Here is a 19,009-nt window from a genome sequence, read left to right on the forward strand (position 1 = left end):
CTTCCTCTCAACTGTGGTTGCTGCGTTATCTGGTAGAAGTCTGCAATTAATCATCCTTGCCTGCCGTAGTAATTCCTTCAGTGTGGTTTGTGTTGGGTTTTTTAATTTGAATTAATGCGGACTGTATTTACTCCCTCCATAAACTGTTTTCTTGAAGAGTATGATTTCCAGCCAAGGATAATTGGACATTGGGGCCAAGTTGGAGGCATTAAAGGGACTTTCTTCTATTTTTGTGGCTTGGTTATTTTTGTGTCACACCCCGGGTCATCACACAACTGTTGCAGAATCCCCATGGTTGTCAACTAAAAAAATACTCCTTTGGTTAGTTGCCAGCAGAAAGGGAGTGGAGGAAAGCAGGGCATTCCTTAAATGCCTCTGATGATCGCCTTGGCAGCCCAAAGCTGTCGACGCGCAAAAATATTACTGGAGAGCATGATTGATGACTCTTGGCTATGGAGGTATCCCACTGGAGAATATACATCCAGGGAATGGGGAGAAGGGAAAACCAGGGTCAAGGGAGAAATGAATGATGTATTTTAGTGTCGGCTGCGCCCAGCTAACGCCGACATGATCACTCCTAATAAATCAATGTTTTTTCTTTGAACAGTATCGTGGCTTGGCCAGCTCGACGAACGACAACAGTCACACGATCAAAATTCGGACGCTCGGCCACTGGCTCGTATTTATGACATTTGCAGTGTCCCGGGGCTCACGTGATCCCCTTTTGCGACCTTTTGACAAGCCAAGTCAAGGGGGAAGGCAGATTCACTTAAGGACCGTGTGACTAACTTAAACAGCAGCAGTGATTCACTTAACAACTTGGTCATTAAATGGGGGCAAAACTCACTTAACTGTCTCCGTAACAGAAATTTTGGGCTCAGTTCTGGTCGTTAAGTTGAGGACCATGGGTATCACAGACTAAAATCATGCTTAAATTCCCGCGAGCCATACCCATTCATGACTTCCAAATGGAGTTGTCCTGAAACCGTGAGAAACGCTGGAATATTGAAGAAGTGACGTCCTTCTCCGCGTTTTTGCTCTTCCTTTGCAGGCTGCAGGAATTAAATGGTAGGAAAAAAATAATAATTAATCCGTTCTGGAATTGGGTTAATCTCTCCTGAAAAGGCAACCAAACCCCAGCCCTCCGAGCATTTTTAAGCATGTGGCTTGCGAAGGAATCTATTGAACTCAAAATAAACAAATTTAGCAGTGTATCCTAGCAACAAGTGTGAAAATCTTTTTGTCTTAAAAAAGATCAGCTCTGCAGAAAGATCTATATACAGTAAGCCTTGCAGGAAGAAATAGCTTGTGAGCCGAATGGAGCGTGCAAATTTCACAAATCAATCAATCCTTCGGAATAATCAAGCTGTCAACTCGTAAAGCATTCCCCTTTGCCTGTTTTGAGTTGCCGTAAGAAGGAGGGGAGAAACCTGAAGGAGCAGTATGGCAATTAAAACCAGAAGTACAGAAGTACATTTCCACTCTTATCTTATCAAGATTGTAGCCTAGGCTACTGGATTGTAGCCCCTGAAAATCCTTCATTGGAGAATGTGATTGATGACACCTAGCATGAACGTGTTTAGTTGGAGAATCTGATTTATGACATACCCAGAGGGGTGGGGGGAAACAGGGTCATAGGTTACATGTTACATAGGTTACATAAATTACATGTGTCAGAGTTGGCTAGTGCTGACATGTTCCTCCTTCAAAAGAATCTTTTGGATTCTTTTGAAGCTTGGCTCGAGGTTCATGATTTAATTAGGGCAATCGTCGGAACCCTGATAGCTGCATGATTTTTTCCCCATTCCATTTTTTTAATGCTAAAATACAAATAATACACTGTAGAATACAAATCAAAACTAAGTACAGTGGTGTTTGTGCAATAGAAACTGGAATGAAGACTTGTCTGGATGATTTGGGGCCAACTATCAGGAGACAGTGAGTTCTAGTTCCGATTTAGGCATGAAAACTGGGTGGGTAACTTTGGGCCAATCACCAGGAGATGGTGAGTTCTAGTCCTGCTTTAGAAATGAAAGCTGGTTGACTTTGGGCCAGTCTCCCTCTCTCTCTCAGCCACCTCACAGGGTTGCTGTTATGAGGATAATAGGAGGAGTCAGGCCTGTTAGGTATATTTGCCCCCCTGAATTATTTGTAAAAATAATAAAAGGGGATGCAAATGAATAAAAGTGAAATGGGAAAGCTGGATTTGCCTAAAGACTGTATGATTCACTTAACAACTGCAGTGATTCAACTTAACAACCCTGGTGAAAACGCTCTAGAATTGGATGCGACTCATATAACAACCTTCTTGCTTAACCATGAAAGTACTGATCTTGGTTGCATTTGTAAGTCATGGATTACTCTGGATTTACAAGGCTGACAAACTCTCATCATTGCTCTGCGTTAAGAACTTTTCTATAAGTCTCCCATCAAGTCCAAAATGGTGGCCATTACTCTAAATCAGCCATCTTGAAAACATTTGGGCCAGAAACATAAATTATGGATTCTCTCCTATCGGAAACCCAATTCGGGTCCTCAGGACACTTCCCAAGTAACTAGACCTCATGCCACAGAGCAGAGGGAATAAAAGGGAAAGGTGAATTACTTCAAAACCTCTCCCTTTCGCCCCATACAGGTAGTCCTCAAGTTACGACCACAGGAACCTCTGTTGCTAAGCAACATGGTTGTTAAGTGACTTCAAATACAGGTGTTTCCCGACTTGCGTTTTATGTAGCGGCCATTCCAAGTTACCACAACACTAAAAAAAAAGAGAGATATTTATGACCGATAGTGACTTACAACTGGTCCTTGCACTTATAACTGTCGTAGCATTCCCATGATCACGGGTTCAAAATTCGGGCCCTTGGCCATTGGTTTCGTTCATCGTTAGCGACCTTTCCAGCATGCTTTTGACAAGCCAAGTCAATGGGGAGGCGGGGGGGGGGAGCTGGATTCGCTTAATGACCACATGATTCACTTAACAGCTGCACTGATCCGCTTAACAACTGGGGCTGAAAGGTCATAAAATCAGCCGCAACTTGTTTAACCGCCGTTTAGCCACGATAAAAATAAAGCTCATAAAATCAGGCCGTGAGTCACTTAAACCCCCGCCTTGCTTAGCATCAGAAATTCTGCTCTCAATTGTGGCCGTAAATTGAGGACTTACATGTAGGCCGGAAAGTCTGAAGCACTTCAACCAATTCTTTTTCCCCCCTTTTTCCCCCAAGCAGCTGAACTCGTTCGGCCAGTGAACTGTGCCAAAATTTAAGCCAAGGCTGGTATCTCATTTTTTCCCCAAAAGATAATCGCTTGTTTATACAAAGGGTTGGAAGTTTAACAGGTCAGAAGAAATGGAATGGTCCCAAAAGAGCTTTTTAGAAATAAAATGCTCCTTTTTTTTAAGAAAAAGTTTCTATCCAACCCTTAAGACATGTGTTGTGTGTGTGTGAAGTGGTTGATTTTCACTCCGGGAGCAATTAAACCTGCTAAGCATGTTAATTTAACGTTTTCATAAATGAGGTTCATCTGTTTTAAAAATCGAGCGCTGGAAAATAAAAAGGCTGTTCGAATTTTGTCCTGCAAGGATGTTATTGCTCTGGTTTTTTTTTTTCTACTGCCCCCTTAAACCATCATTGATGTAACAGACGAACAAACAGCGAGAAGATTCTTCTATGCGTGCAGAGACACGAAACGGTAAAACAAGAATCCAAAATTTTGCATCCAAATGAAGGAGAAAGGGAGTGCGAACCAGAACGGGCAGCGTGCAAACTGTATGCCAGCTAATTTCCGGTTTCGATGTTGTTATGGGCCTGAATGACGGATGGGAGCCCATTCATCCAAGCCTCCCAGATCTGCCGTGTGGATGCAGCGTGGAGACCGAGCATCTGTCTCTTCCGAATATTTCTTTCTTTCTATCCTGCCTTGATTATTTTTAGAAATAACTCAGCAAATATATCCAACGCAATTTCCTCCTCTTTTCCCCACAACAACCCTGTGAGGTGGGTTGGGATGAGAGAGAAGGAGGAGACTCTTAGCTGGTTTTCATGCCTAAGGCAGGACTAGAACGCACCGTCTACTGGTGATTGGCCTGAAGTCACCCAGTCAGCTTGTGTGCCTAAAGCGGGACTAGAACTCACCGTTTCCTGGTGATTGGTCCAAAGTGACCCAGCTGGCTTTCATGCCTAAGGCAGGACTAGAACTCACCATCTCCTGGTGATTGGGCCAAAGTCACCCAGCCGGCTTTCATGCCTAAAGCAGGACTGGAACTCACAGTCTCCTGGTGACTGGCCCAAAATCACCCCAGCTGGCTTTCATGCCTAAGGCGGGACTAGAACTCACCGTCTCCTGGTGATTGGCCCAAAATCACCCCAGCTGGCTTTCATGCCTAAGGCAGGACGCGAACTTCCTGTCTCCTGGTGATTGGTCCAAAGTGACTCAGCTGGCTTTCATGCCTAAGGCGGGACTAGAACTCACCGTCTCCTGGTGATTGGTCCAAAGTCACCCAGCTGGCTTTCAGGCCTAAGGCAGAACTAGAACTCACTGTCTCCTGGTGATTGGCCCAAAGTCACCCAGCTGGCTTTCAGGCCTAAGGCGGGACTAGAACTCATCGTCTCCTGGTGATTGGCCCAAAGTCACCCAGCTGGCTTTCAGGCCTAAGGCGGGACTAGAACTCATCGTCTCCTGGTGATTGGCCCAAAGTCACCCAGCTGGCTTTCAGGCCTAAGGCAGAACTAGAACTCACTGTCTCCTGGTGATTGGGCCAAAGTCACCCAATCAGCTTTCGTGTCTAGGGTGAGACTAGAACTCACCGTCTCCTGATAATTGGCCCAGTCACCTAGTCAGCTTTCATGCTTAGGGTGGGACTAGAACTCACAGTCCTTTGGTAATTGACCCAATTGTGATTGGACACTCAGTTGTTAAGCGAAATGGTTGGGAAGTGACTGTGCTTAAAGACTTTCTCCATTTTTCCTTTGCTTTCCAGGCCTGCGACGGTCATAATGGCGAGGACTGATTGCCAAGTTCCCTTATCCCAGGGGTCAGGGAACTTTTTTACCTTTTACCCCCCAAAAAATTTATAAACGCCGACGTTACCCCCTTGATTTGAAAGGAAGGTCCTTGTGTATGTAAACTATACAAACAGAATGTCGGAAATAAAATGCCTGGGGGTAATGAGAACGGTCGCGCCAGCGCGACCGTCCTCATTACCCCCAGGATTTTCAGTTTTACCCCATTTGGGGTAATTTACCCCTGTTGCCCGACCACTGCCTTATCCGAAACTGCATTAAGTGCGAACGAGGCAGCTGCTAAATGAGGACAACCTGCGCCATTTTCCAACTGAGCTATCCAGGGTCTATACTGTGACGGGCGGCTCTAGAAACTCAAAAAAATACACAAATAATGTCATACACAACTCCCCCCAAAAAAAAAAAGATTAAAAGAACCCTTTTAAAAGCCAGACAGGTTCACAGAACACCAGACACGCTTATTAAATTGCAAATCGAGCTAATTGACAATTTGGCAAGAGACGAAAAGCTTCGCAGCTGGACGAAAACATCTGGGAGATGATAAAAGGTTGCAGCTGTAAACCCATCCTTTCTCATCCCTCTCCCTGTCTTTTTAAAGTTTATTTTCTAACTCCGACGGCAAAAATAATAAATAAATAAATAAATAAATCCGTTTTTTGTTGCGAAAAAAATCATCCTTGGAGGCTTTCAAGACCCAACCGCTACCTTCAAACACAGCAAGGAAAGAAAAGAAAGAAAAAAAATCAGATTTATTATTTGTTGCTTCTTTTATAACACCCCACCTGGAGATACAGCTGTGTAAGAGGTTTGCTTTCTTTTACTATTATCTTCCCACAGATTCAAAGCCCTTCCTTGATCTTTTGAAGCATTCCTGTATCTCTATCTGTCCCCGTTTTTGGGCCTCAGTGGAGGCCAGCCAGTTTTTGAGAAGCATTAAACAAACCACAAGAAAGCAAAGTTTGGCTCGCACAGTTATCCAAAACCCTGATATAAAGTTTGGCAGCCCTGGGGCAGCAGACTTGTTGTAGTCACAAGCACCCTAAGTTAAGGTACGTTTAAAACTGCGATAAAAATAAATAAATAATAGAGCCAGCTTTGCAAATGTACAAAGAATCCATTTCCAGAAGGGGCTGTTGCGATCCATGCAGTCCTCAACTTATAACCACAATTGAGCACCCAAATTTTTGTTGCTAAGCAAGACATAATTATTACTAAAAATTTGATAAAAGAATTTAAAATGGAATGGGAATAAAATACGATTTAAAATGAAATTGGAATAAAATACGATTTAAAATGAAATTGGAATAAAATACGATTTAAAATGAAATTGGAATAAAATACAAATTAAAATGGAATGGGAATAAAATACGATTTAAAATGAAATTGGAATAAAATACAGTCCATAATGAAATTGGAATAAAATACAATAACTTAATATAGTTTTTGATTTACGACAATAATTGAGCACCCAAATTTTTGTTGCTAAGCGTGACATTTGTGAAATGAATTGTGCTCCATTTTAAGCCCTTTCTGGACACGCTTCATCCACTCATTTATTGATTAATTAGCCCCTCAGGCAGGATCTTAATTAAGGCTTATTTGGGGGGTAGGGCTTATATCGGGAGCACATGTGAAAAATCAAGCTCGGACTTACTTTCAGGGTAGGTCGTATTTTGGGGGAAAGAGGGTATTTTAATATTTTAGGTCTGCCTTTCTCTAAGAGAAGAGCAAGTTGCTCGCCGAAACAATGCAGCTTATAATCAAATTGATCAGAAAAATTTAAACTTGTAAACAACAGGAAGAAAAACATCATCTAATCTAGCGGGCAAAGCTTAAACGCAGAGATCTTATCCAAGTCACTAATATTTTAACGGACTTTCTCAAGATCAGAGAAGTTAAGGAGTTTACGGTAGCCAAACCAACTGATCTAAGCAAGATGATTTTTTTGGCTGCAGCAAGAAATGCTCAGAGATGGATATGGATAGGAAGGCACGTTGGCCAACATGGTGAGAAAACACTGAGAAAAACTCCCTTTTTTTTTTTTTACAACCACTTTTTAGATGTCCTGGTGCTATCAGCCTGGGTTACAGGTATTGTTTTTCCCTCAAAATAAGACCCTGCTTTATAATTTTTTTTTGCCACCAAAAAAGGCACCAGGTCTTATTTTCAGGGGATGTCATCCACTGACTAACCTCACTTGCGCGTGTCACTCCCGGCCTCCTTTTCACTGCGAGAGGCCGGAACTTCTTCTTCTGTGGCTGGCAAGGCTTTCCTGAAGGCCTCTGCAGCTGATAAGAGAGCTCTGGATCGATCCAAAGCTTTATCAGCTACAGAGGCCTTCAGAAAGCCTTGCCAACTTTGCCAGCTGCAGAAGAAATGGGTCAGCAAGGCAGGTGTCAGGGCGTGCGAGGCCTGGCTACAACTGTCCAAAAGTAAGTAGTAGGGCAGCTCCACCTCTCCATCCCCATCCTAGCTTAATTTTTACCCATCCACTCTGGAGTGGGCGTGATCTTAACTAGGGCTTATTTTGGGGGTAGGGTTATATTGGGCACACATGTAAAAATCAAGCTACGACTTACTTTCAGAGTAGGTCGTATTTTTGGGAAAACGGGGTAGTCCTTGACATATGACTACAATGGACCCTGGAATTTCTGCTGTTTAAGCAAAACTAGTTGTTGGTCCTATTTTACGACCTTTCTCACAGCTGTTAAGTGAATCACTGCCGTTGATAAGTTAATAATATGGTTGTTAAGCGAATCTGGTTTTTCCCATTGACTTTGCTTGTCAGAAGTTGGCAAAAGGGGCTGACGTGACCCTCCCCGGGATGCTGCCATCGTCATAAATACGAATCCGTTACTGAGCTTTCTGATCGTGTGATCATGGGGATCCTGCAACGGTCATAAGGATGAAAAAACGGCCATAAGTCACTTTTTTTCAGTGCCGTTGTAACTTGGATCACATGGTTGTAAGTTCCAGGACTGCCTGTACTCTTCTATAACAGATTATTTTATGATGTGGTTTGACTGCCTTTGTAGAAGTAAGTCCTCGAGTTATGTCTGTATAATGAAGCCTGCCGATCAAGCCATAACTTGGTGACCAAATAGATTTTATGATCTTTTTTTTTTTTGAGGCGCTCCTTAAGCAAGTGTTGAGGTTGTGAAGCAAATCCCCCAGTCATTAAGTGAACCAAAATCCTCCAGTCATCCAACCAAAATCCAGGGGAAAATATCCGTTTTTCAGCAAAACCGCCGTGAAATGAAGTCGCATGACTGAAGGACACCACAAACCAGTGGCGGAGTGCTCAAAAATGCAATTGTGTGTGACCCCAGAGAGAGAGACAGAGAGAGAGAGAGAGACAGAGAGAGAGAAAGGGGGGGGAGGGGTCAGTCTGGATGGCCTCTGAGGGAACCCTTCCAGCTCCGATGTTTTATGAATCTGGATGGGGAAATGATGGCAGTTGCATACTAGAGAATACTACTTTGGTGATGAGCATGGACGTTACCCTTACCTCAACTTTGAAGACTTCGCCCGCACCCTCACAGTCATTGGCAGTAATTATCGGGGTGTGTATATGGGTGTACCCGTTTTCCTGCAAGGAGCAAAAAAGGAGAGAAAGAAACATGGTTATTCTGAGCACGAAGGGAGACTCAGCCAATTTCATTGTACACAGGTTGTACTCTGTCTTGACAATAAAGGTTGATTAATTGATCCCGGCTGATTTGAGAATAGAACAATGGCTTAATCCATTCATCAACTGCAACCTGGCCAGTAAACAGTTTAACAGATAAACAAGAGTTGGAAGGGACCTTGTGGGTCATCTAGTCCAACCCCCTGCTCAAACAGGGGACCCTATACCCATTTCACACAAGTGGCTGTCAAATCTCCTCTTAAAAACCTCCAGTGATGGGGCACCCACAACTTCTGGTGGCAAGCCAGTTCCACTGGTTAATCGTTCTCACTGTTAGGAAATTTCTCCCTAGTTCTAAGTTGCTTCTCTCCTTGATTGGTTTCCATCCATTATTTCTTGCCCTGCTTTGAGGTGCGTTGGAGAATAGCTTGACTCCCTCTTCTTCGTAGGAGCCCCTCAAAAATTGGAGCAGTGCTACCCTGTTTCTCTGAAAATACGACCTACCCTGAAAAGTAAGTCCTAGCTTGATTTTTACAGGGGGGAATGGAACTGCCCTACTACTTACCTGCCCTACTACTTACTTCGCACCCCCCGACACCTGCCTTGCTGGCCCATTTTTTCTGCAGCAACACTTTCCTGAAGGTCTCTGTGGCTGATAAGAAAGCTCTGGATCGATCCAGAGCTCAGTTATTGGCTGCAGAGGCCTTCAGGAAAGCCTTAACGGCCGCAGAAGTTCCTGAAGGCCTCTGACAACGAAAAGGAGGCTGGGGGCACAAGGGAGGTTGGTCAGTAGATGAATATGCCCCGGAAGTAAGACCTGGTGCCTTTTTTTGGTGGCAAAAAAATATTGTAAGACAGGGTCTTATTTTCAGGGAAAAATGTCCCCCAATAGTCCTTCTTTTAATTAAACTAGAGGTCATCTATCTGAGGTGACAAGAGATGGGGTTCAAACCCTTGGATGACCAGGCCCTCTCTATTCTGGACTACTTTATAAGGCTGCCCAAGGATAAAACAAAGCTGGTTTGGCTTTAATGCCCTCCGAGAAAGGGCATAACACAAAGGCAATAATATTATTTTTCCAGAGAGAACTTGAAGGTGTACAAATGCTGCCCTCTGGTGGTCGAATGTCTGAATATTTTTTAATTCACAACTGGGTTAGGGTAATTTATTTTAAGACAGTCCCAGCTACTGAAGAACCCCAACTATTGTTTGCAGGAGCCCCAAAATGATAATGCATCATTATTTCTAAAAGCCAGTTTGGTGTAGCGGTTAAGGCACCAGGCAAAAAACCAAGAGACAGCGAGTTCTAATTTCTCCTTACCTTAGGCAAGAAAGCCAGCTGGGTGACTTTGTGCCGATCGCCAGGAGACTGTGAGTTCTAGTCCCGCCTTAAGCAAGAAAGCCAGCTGGGTGACTTTGGGCCAATCACCAGGAGACTGTGAATTCTAGTCCTGCCTTAGGCCCAAAAGCCAGCTGGGTGACTTTGGCCCAATCCCCAGGAGACTGTGAATTCTAGTCCTGCCTTAGGCCCGAAAGCCAGCTGGGTGACTTTGGGCCGATTGCCAGGAGACTGTGAGTTCTAGTCCCGCCTTAAACAAGAAAGCCAGCTGGGTGACTTTGGCCCGATCGCCAGGAGACTGTGAGTTCTAGTCCCACTTTAGGCAAGAAGCCAGCTGAGTGACTCTGGGCCAGTCATTGCCCCTCAGCCCTAGGAAGGAAGCAATAGCAAACCAATACCAAACATGCAAAGCTTGGCCAATATTGCCAAAAAAACCTGCAGGGACGTCATCAGAAATCAAACTGACTTGAGGGCAAATACAGAAAAAAAAATCAATTCTAATGGTGCAATTCTTGTAGAGCCAGGAACTTCAGATGGCCAAAAGCTTCTAAGATTTAGTGTTATCACAAGGTTCAAATCAGTAAAATGTTCTTGTATAAGGAAAGCCATGTATGTTATTAGCATCCGTTGCTATGAATGTTTTTATGTTTTACTTGTTAATTACTTTATACACATCTAGACATGCTTATGAAGCTGCTAATGTAGCAGGAAAAATACCTTAATCTATCACAGCCTAAAATCAGCAATCTGGTTGCACCTTTTCAGCCAAACAAATTTGATTAAAAGGCAGAAGTTTTTGCTAACAAAAGCATCTGCTTTTAATTAAATTTGTTAGTCTGTGAAAGGTGTCACCAGGCAGCTGATTTTTGAGCTAGCTAATGAACTGATAAAATTACATAAATAATATATACTGATTATCAAGTCCTTGTTAACTCTGAGCCACAGCATAAATTGAATTGCTCCATAATAATCTGTTCCTAATCAGGATCTTCATATGCAACATAAAATACATTTAATTAAGTTAACACACGAATGTAAGAATCTAATCAGTTGTCCTTGATTTACAGTCATAATGAAGCCTGCCATTACAGACATAAATTCACAAATGTCTCACACAATGACGTAAATTTTGGGCTTAATTGTAGTTGTAAGTCAAGGACTACCTGGATATGGGTCTCCCGGCTAGCAGGCACTTCTGTCAACGAACGGGCAGCTTTCCGACCTGATGGTCCTAGATCCTGTGGCAGGCAGTTCCCAAGACCGGAATTACCTTGAAATAGGAGTGGATTGCTGCCGTGGCTTCACTGCGTACCCTCAACAGGGCGCCCAGTACGTTGGTTCTGCATCGGAAGTGAGGCAGCTCCCGGAGATATTCCAGGGAGTGATGGACTTTATATTTCAGAGGGAAGGCCTAAAGAAGGGAGAATATATACAAAGTATATAGAAGCAGTTTGGTGTAGTGGTTAAGGCACTAAACTAGAAAGCAGGAGATGGTGAATTCTAGTCCTGCCTTAGGCATGAAAGCCAGCTGGGTGACTTTGGGCCAATCACCAGGAACCTGTGAATTCTAGTCCTGCCTTTGGCATGAAAGGCAGCTGGGTGACTTTGGGCCAATCACCAGGAACCTGTGAATTCTAGTCCTGCCTTAGGCATGAAATCCAGCTGGGTGACTTTGGGCCAATCACCAGGAACCTGTGAATTCTAGTCCTGCCTTAGGCATGAAATTCAGCTGGGTGACTTTGGGCCAATCACCAGGAACCTGTGAATTCTAGTCCTGCCTTTGGCATGAAAGGCAGCTGGGTGACTTTGGGCCAATCACCAGGAACCTGTGAATTCTAGTCCTGCCTTAGGCATGAAATCCAGCTGGGTGACTTTGGGCCAATCACCAGGAACCTGTGAATTCTAGTCCTGCCTTTGGCATGAAATCCAGCTGGGTGACTTTGGGCCAATCACCAGGAACCTGTGAATTCTAGTCCTGCCTTTGGCATGAAATCCAGCTGGGTGACTTTGGGCCAATCACCAGGAACCTGTGAATTCTAGTCTCGCCTTAGGCATGAAAGCCAACTGGGTGATTTTGAGCCAGTCCCCCTCCCTCCCCCCCTCTCTCAGACCAACCCGCCTCACAGGGTTGTTGTTGTGGGGAAAATAGCAAGAAGAAGGAATACTAGGCATATCCACAACCTTGGTAAAAACAATAAAGGTAGGGTACAGATAAAACAAACGAAAAATAAAGTATCCTTTCTCAAGAATAAGCTGTACGAGCCCACAACTGAATCCCTTTGCAGAAAAGTTTCGAGCAAAAAATTACTGACCCAGCGTTGCCCCACAGGAGGACAATCCCCTTACCAAAACGTCACAAGGTCCCACCACACGTATATTCTCCGCCGCCAGCTCCACCCCTTGTCCCTTGTGCGGGCTTTTCACCAGCTTCCCTCGCACTTCCACGGAACTGCCAAAAGTCAGCGTCCTGAATTGAAACCAGAAACCAGTTTTAGGGCAAAAACATTGACCGAAGGACTTTGGATCAGTGAGAATATCTGAAGCACAAACTCTGTCAGAGCTCCGACAAACGACCCCCCATTCAAATCGTAAGCCTCTAGCCGCATCTCTCAGAGTAAAAAAAGATGATTTATTAGGAGTGGCCATGTTGGCGTTACCTGGGTACAGCTGACTCTAAGACACATCTTTCATTTCACCCTTGATCCTGGTCTTCCCTCCACCCCCGTTTTACTTTCATTTTTATTGCCTGTCCTTCCTCCTCACTTTCAGAGCCTGGTGGGAGAAGCATTTATCTCCAAACAATCATAGAGTTTGTAGTCTACATCGATTTGCAAAACAATGGGATGAAGGAATATTCCTGAACTTTTACGATTTACCTCATGGCTACTGTGAAATTGTGTGTGAATGCATCAATGCAGTGCACGTTTCCAGCTTGCAGAGCTTGGATTCATGGAATGAGTTTAGCAAAAATGTAAATATTGCTATACAGCCTCCGGCTTGGAACTTCCGGTTTTGCGTGGCTTCGGCGGCAGCAGGAATTCGCTTGTCTGCGATTCCTGCTGCTCTTGCTGCCAAGGTGCCCCCGATCCAAATGGGTCTGGGGGATATGGCTGCCCTGTAGAGGCAGCCGAAGAGAGAGGGGATCCGGACAGGGGTTTGGGGGTGTCGCAGACCCCCTCCCCAGCCGGAAAAACCCCTTTTTCCCAAGGTGGTGGAGCGGCGGTCAGTGATGGCCGTCACAAAGAAGCCTGCAGCCGGGTAAGATTTGTGCTGGAAGAAGCTGGAAAAGTGAAGTGCTGGCTGAGCCGAGACAATAACAACTCTTAAATACCCTGGAAACTGAACTGCTTGAATTGCCCAAGGATACACTGTTTCCCAAAGAAGATCGGAAAGCTGCGGTGAAAGCTGTTAAGGGGAAATATTTTTTTTTCTCCACTCTCCCTCCCCATAGAAATAGCAGACGGAGATCTGGAAAATCTACCTGGGCACAGAAGGTAACTCAATTTGAAATTTAAAGCCAAGGGATAAAGGATTTCTGGACATTGGATTTAAAAAAACTTAAAATTCTTTTTATTTTTTACAAGGGGAAGGGAAGAGATAAAGACTTATTATAAGATTGTACTGAAGGAGATTGCTTTGAGTCTATAAGAACAGGATTAAAAGACATTAAGACTTCTAGAAGATCATCTTGGAAGTGTGTATTTGAATTCTACCCCAGGAGGTGAAAATATAGAAAAAAGAAAGTGATAAATGAAACTGTTTGTTCTGATTTGGTTTGCTTTGTGACTTTGAGATTTCTGTGAAATTTTGTTTTTTAAAAAAAAAGGGACTAAAGACATTAGGGTTGCGTTAAAAAAGAAAGAAAGAAAAAATGGCATTATCTTTTGAAGGACTACAAATGGAATTTCAAAAACTGAAAAAAAGAGGATAAGGGCTCTTCTGGATCTATCTTTCGCTTTTTGGAAACGGCGATTTCTACCTATCAAGAAATGTGACGACAGGAAGGCTGGGATGAAGGAGAAGAAGCCATCTTTAATGGACAAACACACTTAGTGGAGGAAGAAAAGCGGAAGGGGGGCAAGGAAAAGATGAACTTAGAACTTAAAAAAGCAACCAAGAAAAAGAAAAATGAGATGAAAAAGCGATATGATGTCAGAAAGCAACAGAAAAGAGAAATACAACAGAGAGGGAAGACTAAGAGAGTGAAATTGGAGAGACGGGGGTGTGTGTGTGTGTCAAAAAGTTAGAATGGAGAAGAAAGAAAGGGGAAAAGGAAAGAGAAGTCATAAAGGCTTTAAACAAGATGCAAAAAAACAATTTTTTTTCAGAGATAAGGGGTGAGATAATTTTTTTAAAAAATGATTCTGCAAAAGTACATAAGAATGCATTGTAGACATTAGTATCTGAAGCTGAGTTAGAAAATTAGAATATTATATGATTTAAAAATGTATTAAAGGGAAGTCATGATTTAATTATAGAGTTTAATTTCTTATGAAATATTATCTTTATTGTTTAAGAATTAATAATAGAATTTAATTTCCTATGAAACATTGTTTTTACTATATTATAAATTTAATATTTCTTTTTTATTTGTTTTTAGTTTTATTATTACTTATCAAACTCAATATTATTTGTTTGTTTTACTATTTTGAAATGTAATACTTTGCATGTACGGAGCAGAATCAGCACGGAAAATATGTATTATTTTAAGTGTTATTTAGGGGGAAGATAAAAAGTTGTCATACTTCAATTTGGGTTTACAGGAGAAATATTGTATTAGATAGAAAGGATAAGTAGGTGATTGAAAGAAAACGGACCAAAGATGCAAATATAATTATTTAATTGAGATGGAATAAATAAAATAGAATTAAAAGAATGAGTAGGAGAGAGAAAATATATGGAAAATAGAGAATGTTAAATAAGATATGAGATAGTATATTAAGTGAGTATAAATTTTGATTGATGTCTGTATAAAAAGAGTTAACTCGGGGTAAGCCGCCTTCCAAAAAGAAGTTTTATGTATTTATGTTTTGTGTAATGTTTGTTTAAGTCTGACAGGATGTGGAAGAATACTAATGAAAATATATTCAATGAGTATACATTTTTAAGGCAGAAGAAATATGATTAAATAGAAGGAAAGGGAGAAATATACAGCCTCCGGCTCCATAACTAAGCTCCATTTCATGCTGAATAAACTAAATTATTAATGTATCTTAAACAGAAAGCTATCTTTAGATTCTTTTTTTTTACTCCAAAAGCCTTTTATTAAAAGAAATTTGATAAATATAAAAAAAAGGCCCGATTTAAATTTTTTTATTTTTATTTTTTTAAAAATCATCGATTTTTATCCACCCTGGTGGAACGGCTTGCCACCAGAAGTTATAGATAGCTCCATCACTGGAGGTTTTTGAGAAGAGCTTGGATAGCCATTTATCCGAAATGGTATAGGGCAGTGGTGGCTAAACTTTTTGGGCTTTTCTGCCAAAAATTGTGTGCGTGCTTGTGTGCGCGCACTCACATGCCAGCAGCCAGAAGGCAATGCGTGAGCCCCCACCATGCCCCCTGCGCATGTGCGCGCTGCCCCCTTACCTGCACTGCACCTCACAGCTGGTTTGAGGCCTTTTTCGGCCTCCCAGAGGCTTGAAAAAAAGCCTCTGCAGGCTTTTCAGGACAAATAATAGGCCCATTTCATCACTTCCAGTATTACAGGAAGTGGAGAAATAGGCCTATTATTCATCCTGCAAAGGCTTTTTTCAGGCCTCTGGGAGGCCGAAAAAGGCCTCAAATCATCCCAAAAAATCAGCTGTGAGGTGCGTGCATGCGCAGTGAGGTAAGTTTGCCTGCAGCTCGAATGCCGGCAGAAATGGCTCTGCTTGACACCTGTGGCACACGTGCCATAGGTTCGCCGTCACAGATATAGGGTCTTCTGTTTGAGCAGGAGGTAAGACTAGAAGACCTCCAAGGTCCCTTCCAACTCCGTTATGCTTTGAAAGCCACTTTCTTATGCAGCCTGAAGTAGTGTAGGCCCACCCCCTCACCCCCATCCAGCTACCCAGAGAAGAAGAATCAACCTGGACTCCAAACGTGGATCTGCCACCACTTGGAGATACTCCAACGAGGAGCCGTCGCTGACGTGGAGAAACAAAATCCCTTTCTGAGACCGGACCGAACGGACCCAACCCTGGACAGGAAAGAAAGCAGGGATTAAATGGACGTGTAGGACCAAGAGGGAGTTAGGCAGAGTTCTGGAGCTGAAAATGAATTTTAAAAATACTTTGGTGGTATTCTTTTCTATAGTTTTATTTTTTAATCTTGCTGCCCAGAGTTACTCTACGGTTAAGATGTGCGGCCAATAAATTTGATAGATTAGATAATGATAGACAGATAATGAGATAGATAGATAGATAGATAGATAGATAGATAGAGAGAGAGAGAGAGAGAGAGAGAGAGAGACAGACAGACAGACAGACAGACAGACATGATAGGTAGTGATATAGACAGACAGATACAGATAAATGATAGACAGACTGATAGATGACAGATTGATTGATAGTTAGATAAGACAGATGATAGATGATACAGACAGACAGATAAGTTGATAGACAGGCAGACAGATGATAGATAATGGATGATATAGACAGACAGAAAAGATACAGATAGATGATAGACAGATGAGATAGATATAAGCTAGATGTAGATGATAATGATATAGACAGACAGACAGATAGATGATAGAAAAATAGACAGATAGATTAGATTGATAGGTAGATAAGATAGATGATAGATTGATAGGTGATAGATAGGATGGATGGATAGATGAGATAGATGATAGATTGGATGGATGGATGTAGATAGAAGATAGATAAAATAGATGGATGGACAGATAAGATAGATGATAGATGGATAGACAGGATGGGTGGATGGATAGATATATAGATGATGGATAGACATATATAGATTAGATAAGATGATAGTTAGATGGCTTCTTGATAAGCAAAGACAACAGGGAAGCTGGATTCGCTTAATGACCACCTGACTCACTTAACAAATACAACAATTTGTTTAACAACTGTGGCCAAAAGGAAGTAGAATTCTGCCTGATGACTTTGGGCCAATCACCAGGAGACGGTGAGTTCTAGTCCCACCTTAAGCCTGAAAGCTGCTGGGTGACCTTGAGCCACTCACTCTCTCTCAGCGCAACCCACCTCACAGGATCGTTGTGGAGAAAACAGGAGGAGGAGGAAGAATTATTAAGTATCTTCACCGCCTTGAGTTACTTATAAGGCAACAAGAGGGAGCTAAAAGTCTAATAAATAAATAACAAGATGGCGGTTGTGCTCTTCCCACCTACCTGAATTTTAACATCGTGTCCAGTTGGATCTCGGACCTCCAAGGCCTCCCGGATTGGGAGCAGCCTGGGAGCCACCATGCTCTTTGCAGATGGAACGGAGGAGGAACAGCGCCGAAGAACGAAGCGCACACAGCGGACCCCAAACATCTAGCAGTTTAAGAGACAAGCGGGAAATAAAATGCAAACTTAACGGAATGACAGAGTTGGAAGGGACCTCGGAGGTCTTCTAGTCCAACCCCCTGCTCAAGCAGGAGACCCCTATGCCATTTCAGACAAATGGATGTCTTTTTAAAACTTAGCCTTTTGCACACAAATGCACAAGGGCCCAGAGCCAGGGGTTGGGCAAATCAAATTATATATGCAAAAGTATCTTAAGTATCTTAAGTATCTTCTTAACCTTGAAATAAATAAGAAATAATTTCTTTCTTTTCTTTCTTCTTTCTCTCTTCTTTCTTTCTTTCCCTTCCTTCCTTTCCCCTTCCTTCCTTTCCCCTTCCTTCCTTCCTTCCTTTCCCCTTCCTTCCTTCCTTTCTTTTTTCTTTCTTTCTTCCCCTTCCTTCCTTTCCCCTTCCTTCCCTTTTTTTTCTTTTTCATTTCTTTCTTTTTTTCTCCCCTTTCCTTCATTGCTTTCCCCTTCCTTCCCCTTTCTCTCATTTTTCTTTTTTCTTTCTTTCTCCTCCTCCTTCCTTCCTTCCTTCCTTTCCCCTTCCTTTCTTTCTTTTTCATTTCTTTCTTTCTTTCTCCCCTTTCCTTCATTGCTTTCCCCTTCCTTCCTCTTCCTTTCTCTTCCTTCTTTCTTTTTTCTCTTTTCCTTCTTTCTCTTTTCTTTCTTCCTCTATTTCTTTTTCTCACCACAAAACCAACCCAGCTTAAAGTTTACACTAAATGTTTTAAAACTAAATTAAACTAATTTAAAACTTTATTGAAGCCTTATTGATTTATTTTTCTATTTTTATTTTGATACCTTTTCCAGCTTTAGGTTCCAGTTCTTCTGCAACCCACCTTCTCCAAGCGGGCGCCCCACCGTCAGGGATACCCAAAGCTGCAAATATTTCAGGGAATCCCTAGAAGGAGCAACGCGATGCAATAAATCCCGGCTCTCTGCTGCTCTCTAGCGCCCGTCTGGATGGTTGCAGCTCAAGCATAAGTCCCAGCATGCCCAACCGTCCGCGCATTATGGGTTCTGCTTCTAGCCCGCATTGCCCCACCGCAAAATTGAATTTCTGCACCCCCACAACTGGCTGCAAATCGCCTCGATCTGATGCAAACCAGGAATTGCAAAGCCCCCTTCTCCGCCCCCTTCCATCCCAGGACGGGTCACCAGGCAGCCAATGAGAATGAAGAAATGGGCTCTAGGTCAGCCAATCGGAAGAAGGAAATTCTTTGCGGAAGTGAACGCCTCCCGCAAGCGCGCTGGATCACGGGAGTTATAGTTCTTGGCTTCCCTGTTACGGGAAGTGGGGAGGAGGTGGGAGGCGAACGAATGAGGTGAGATGAATGAATGAATAAGGTTTTTACTTTGTTTGCAGTACGCAATGAATAATCTGACCTATATTGTACATGTGCATACATATAAATAACTGAGTAATCTAATAGTAATAATAAAATGATAACATAGCCACAATAAATGAAGAATTGAAACATAAACATAATATTTTACTATTATT

General features: G+C 42.6%; 1 protein-coding gene across 1 annotated transcript in view; it reads right to left on the reverse strand.

Moving 5' to 3' along the window:
* Positions 1 to 18,656, reverse strand: part of NARS2 (asparaginyl-tRNA synthetase 2, mitochondrial) — a 45,782-nt gene extending 27,126 nt beyond the window's left edge. The window contains exons 1-7 of the mRNA XM_026690131.2: positions 18,307 to 18,656; positions 17,343 to 17,489; positions 16,063 to 16,172; positions 12,338 to 12,458; positions 11,262 to 11,402; positions 8,533 to 8,613; positions 952 to 1,052 (exon numbers count right to left, since the gene is read on the reverse strand). Coding sequence (XP_026545916.1) covers positions 952 to 1,052; positions 8,533 to 8,613; positions 11,262 to 11,402; positions 12,338 to 12,458; positions 16,063 to 16,172; positions 17,343 to 17,489 — 701 coding nt within the window. The 5' untranslated portion in view covers positions 18,307 to 18,656. The remainder of the gene's footprint in view (positions 1 to 951; positions 1,053 to 8,532; positions 8,614 to 11,261; positions 11,403 to 12,337; positions 12,459 to 16,062; positions 16,173 to 17,342; positions 17,490 to 18,306) is intronic.
* Between the last annotated feature and the right edge of the window lie 353 nt (positions 18,657 to 19,009).

Source organism: Notechis scutatus, chromosome 5 (genome assembly GCF_049901735.1).
Source record: "Notechis scutatus isolate UNSWTSFEM ecotype Mainland chromosome 5, rNotScu1.2, whole genome shotgun sequence".
NCBI lineage: Eukaryota > Metazoa > Chordata > Lepidosauria > Squamata > Elapidae > Notechis > Notechis scutatus.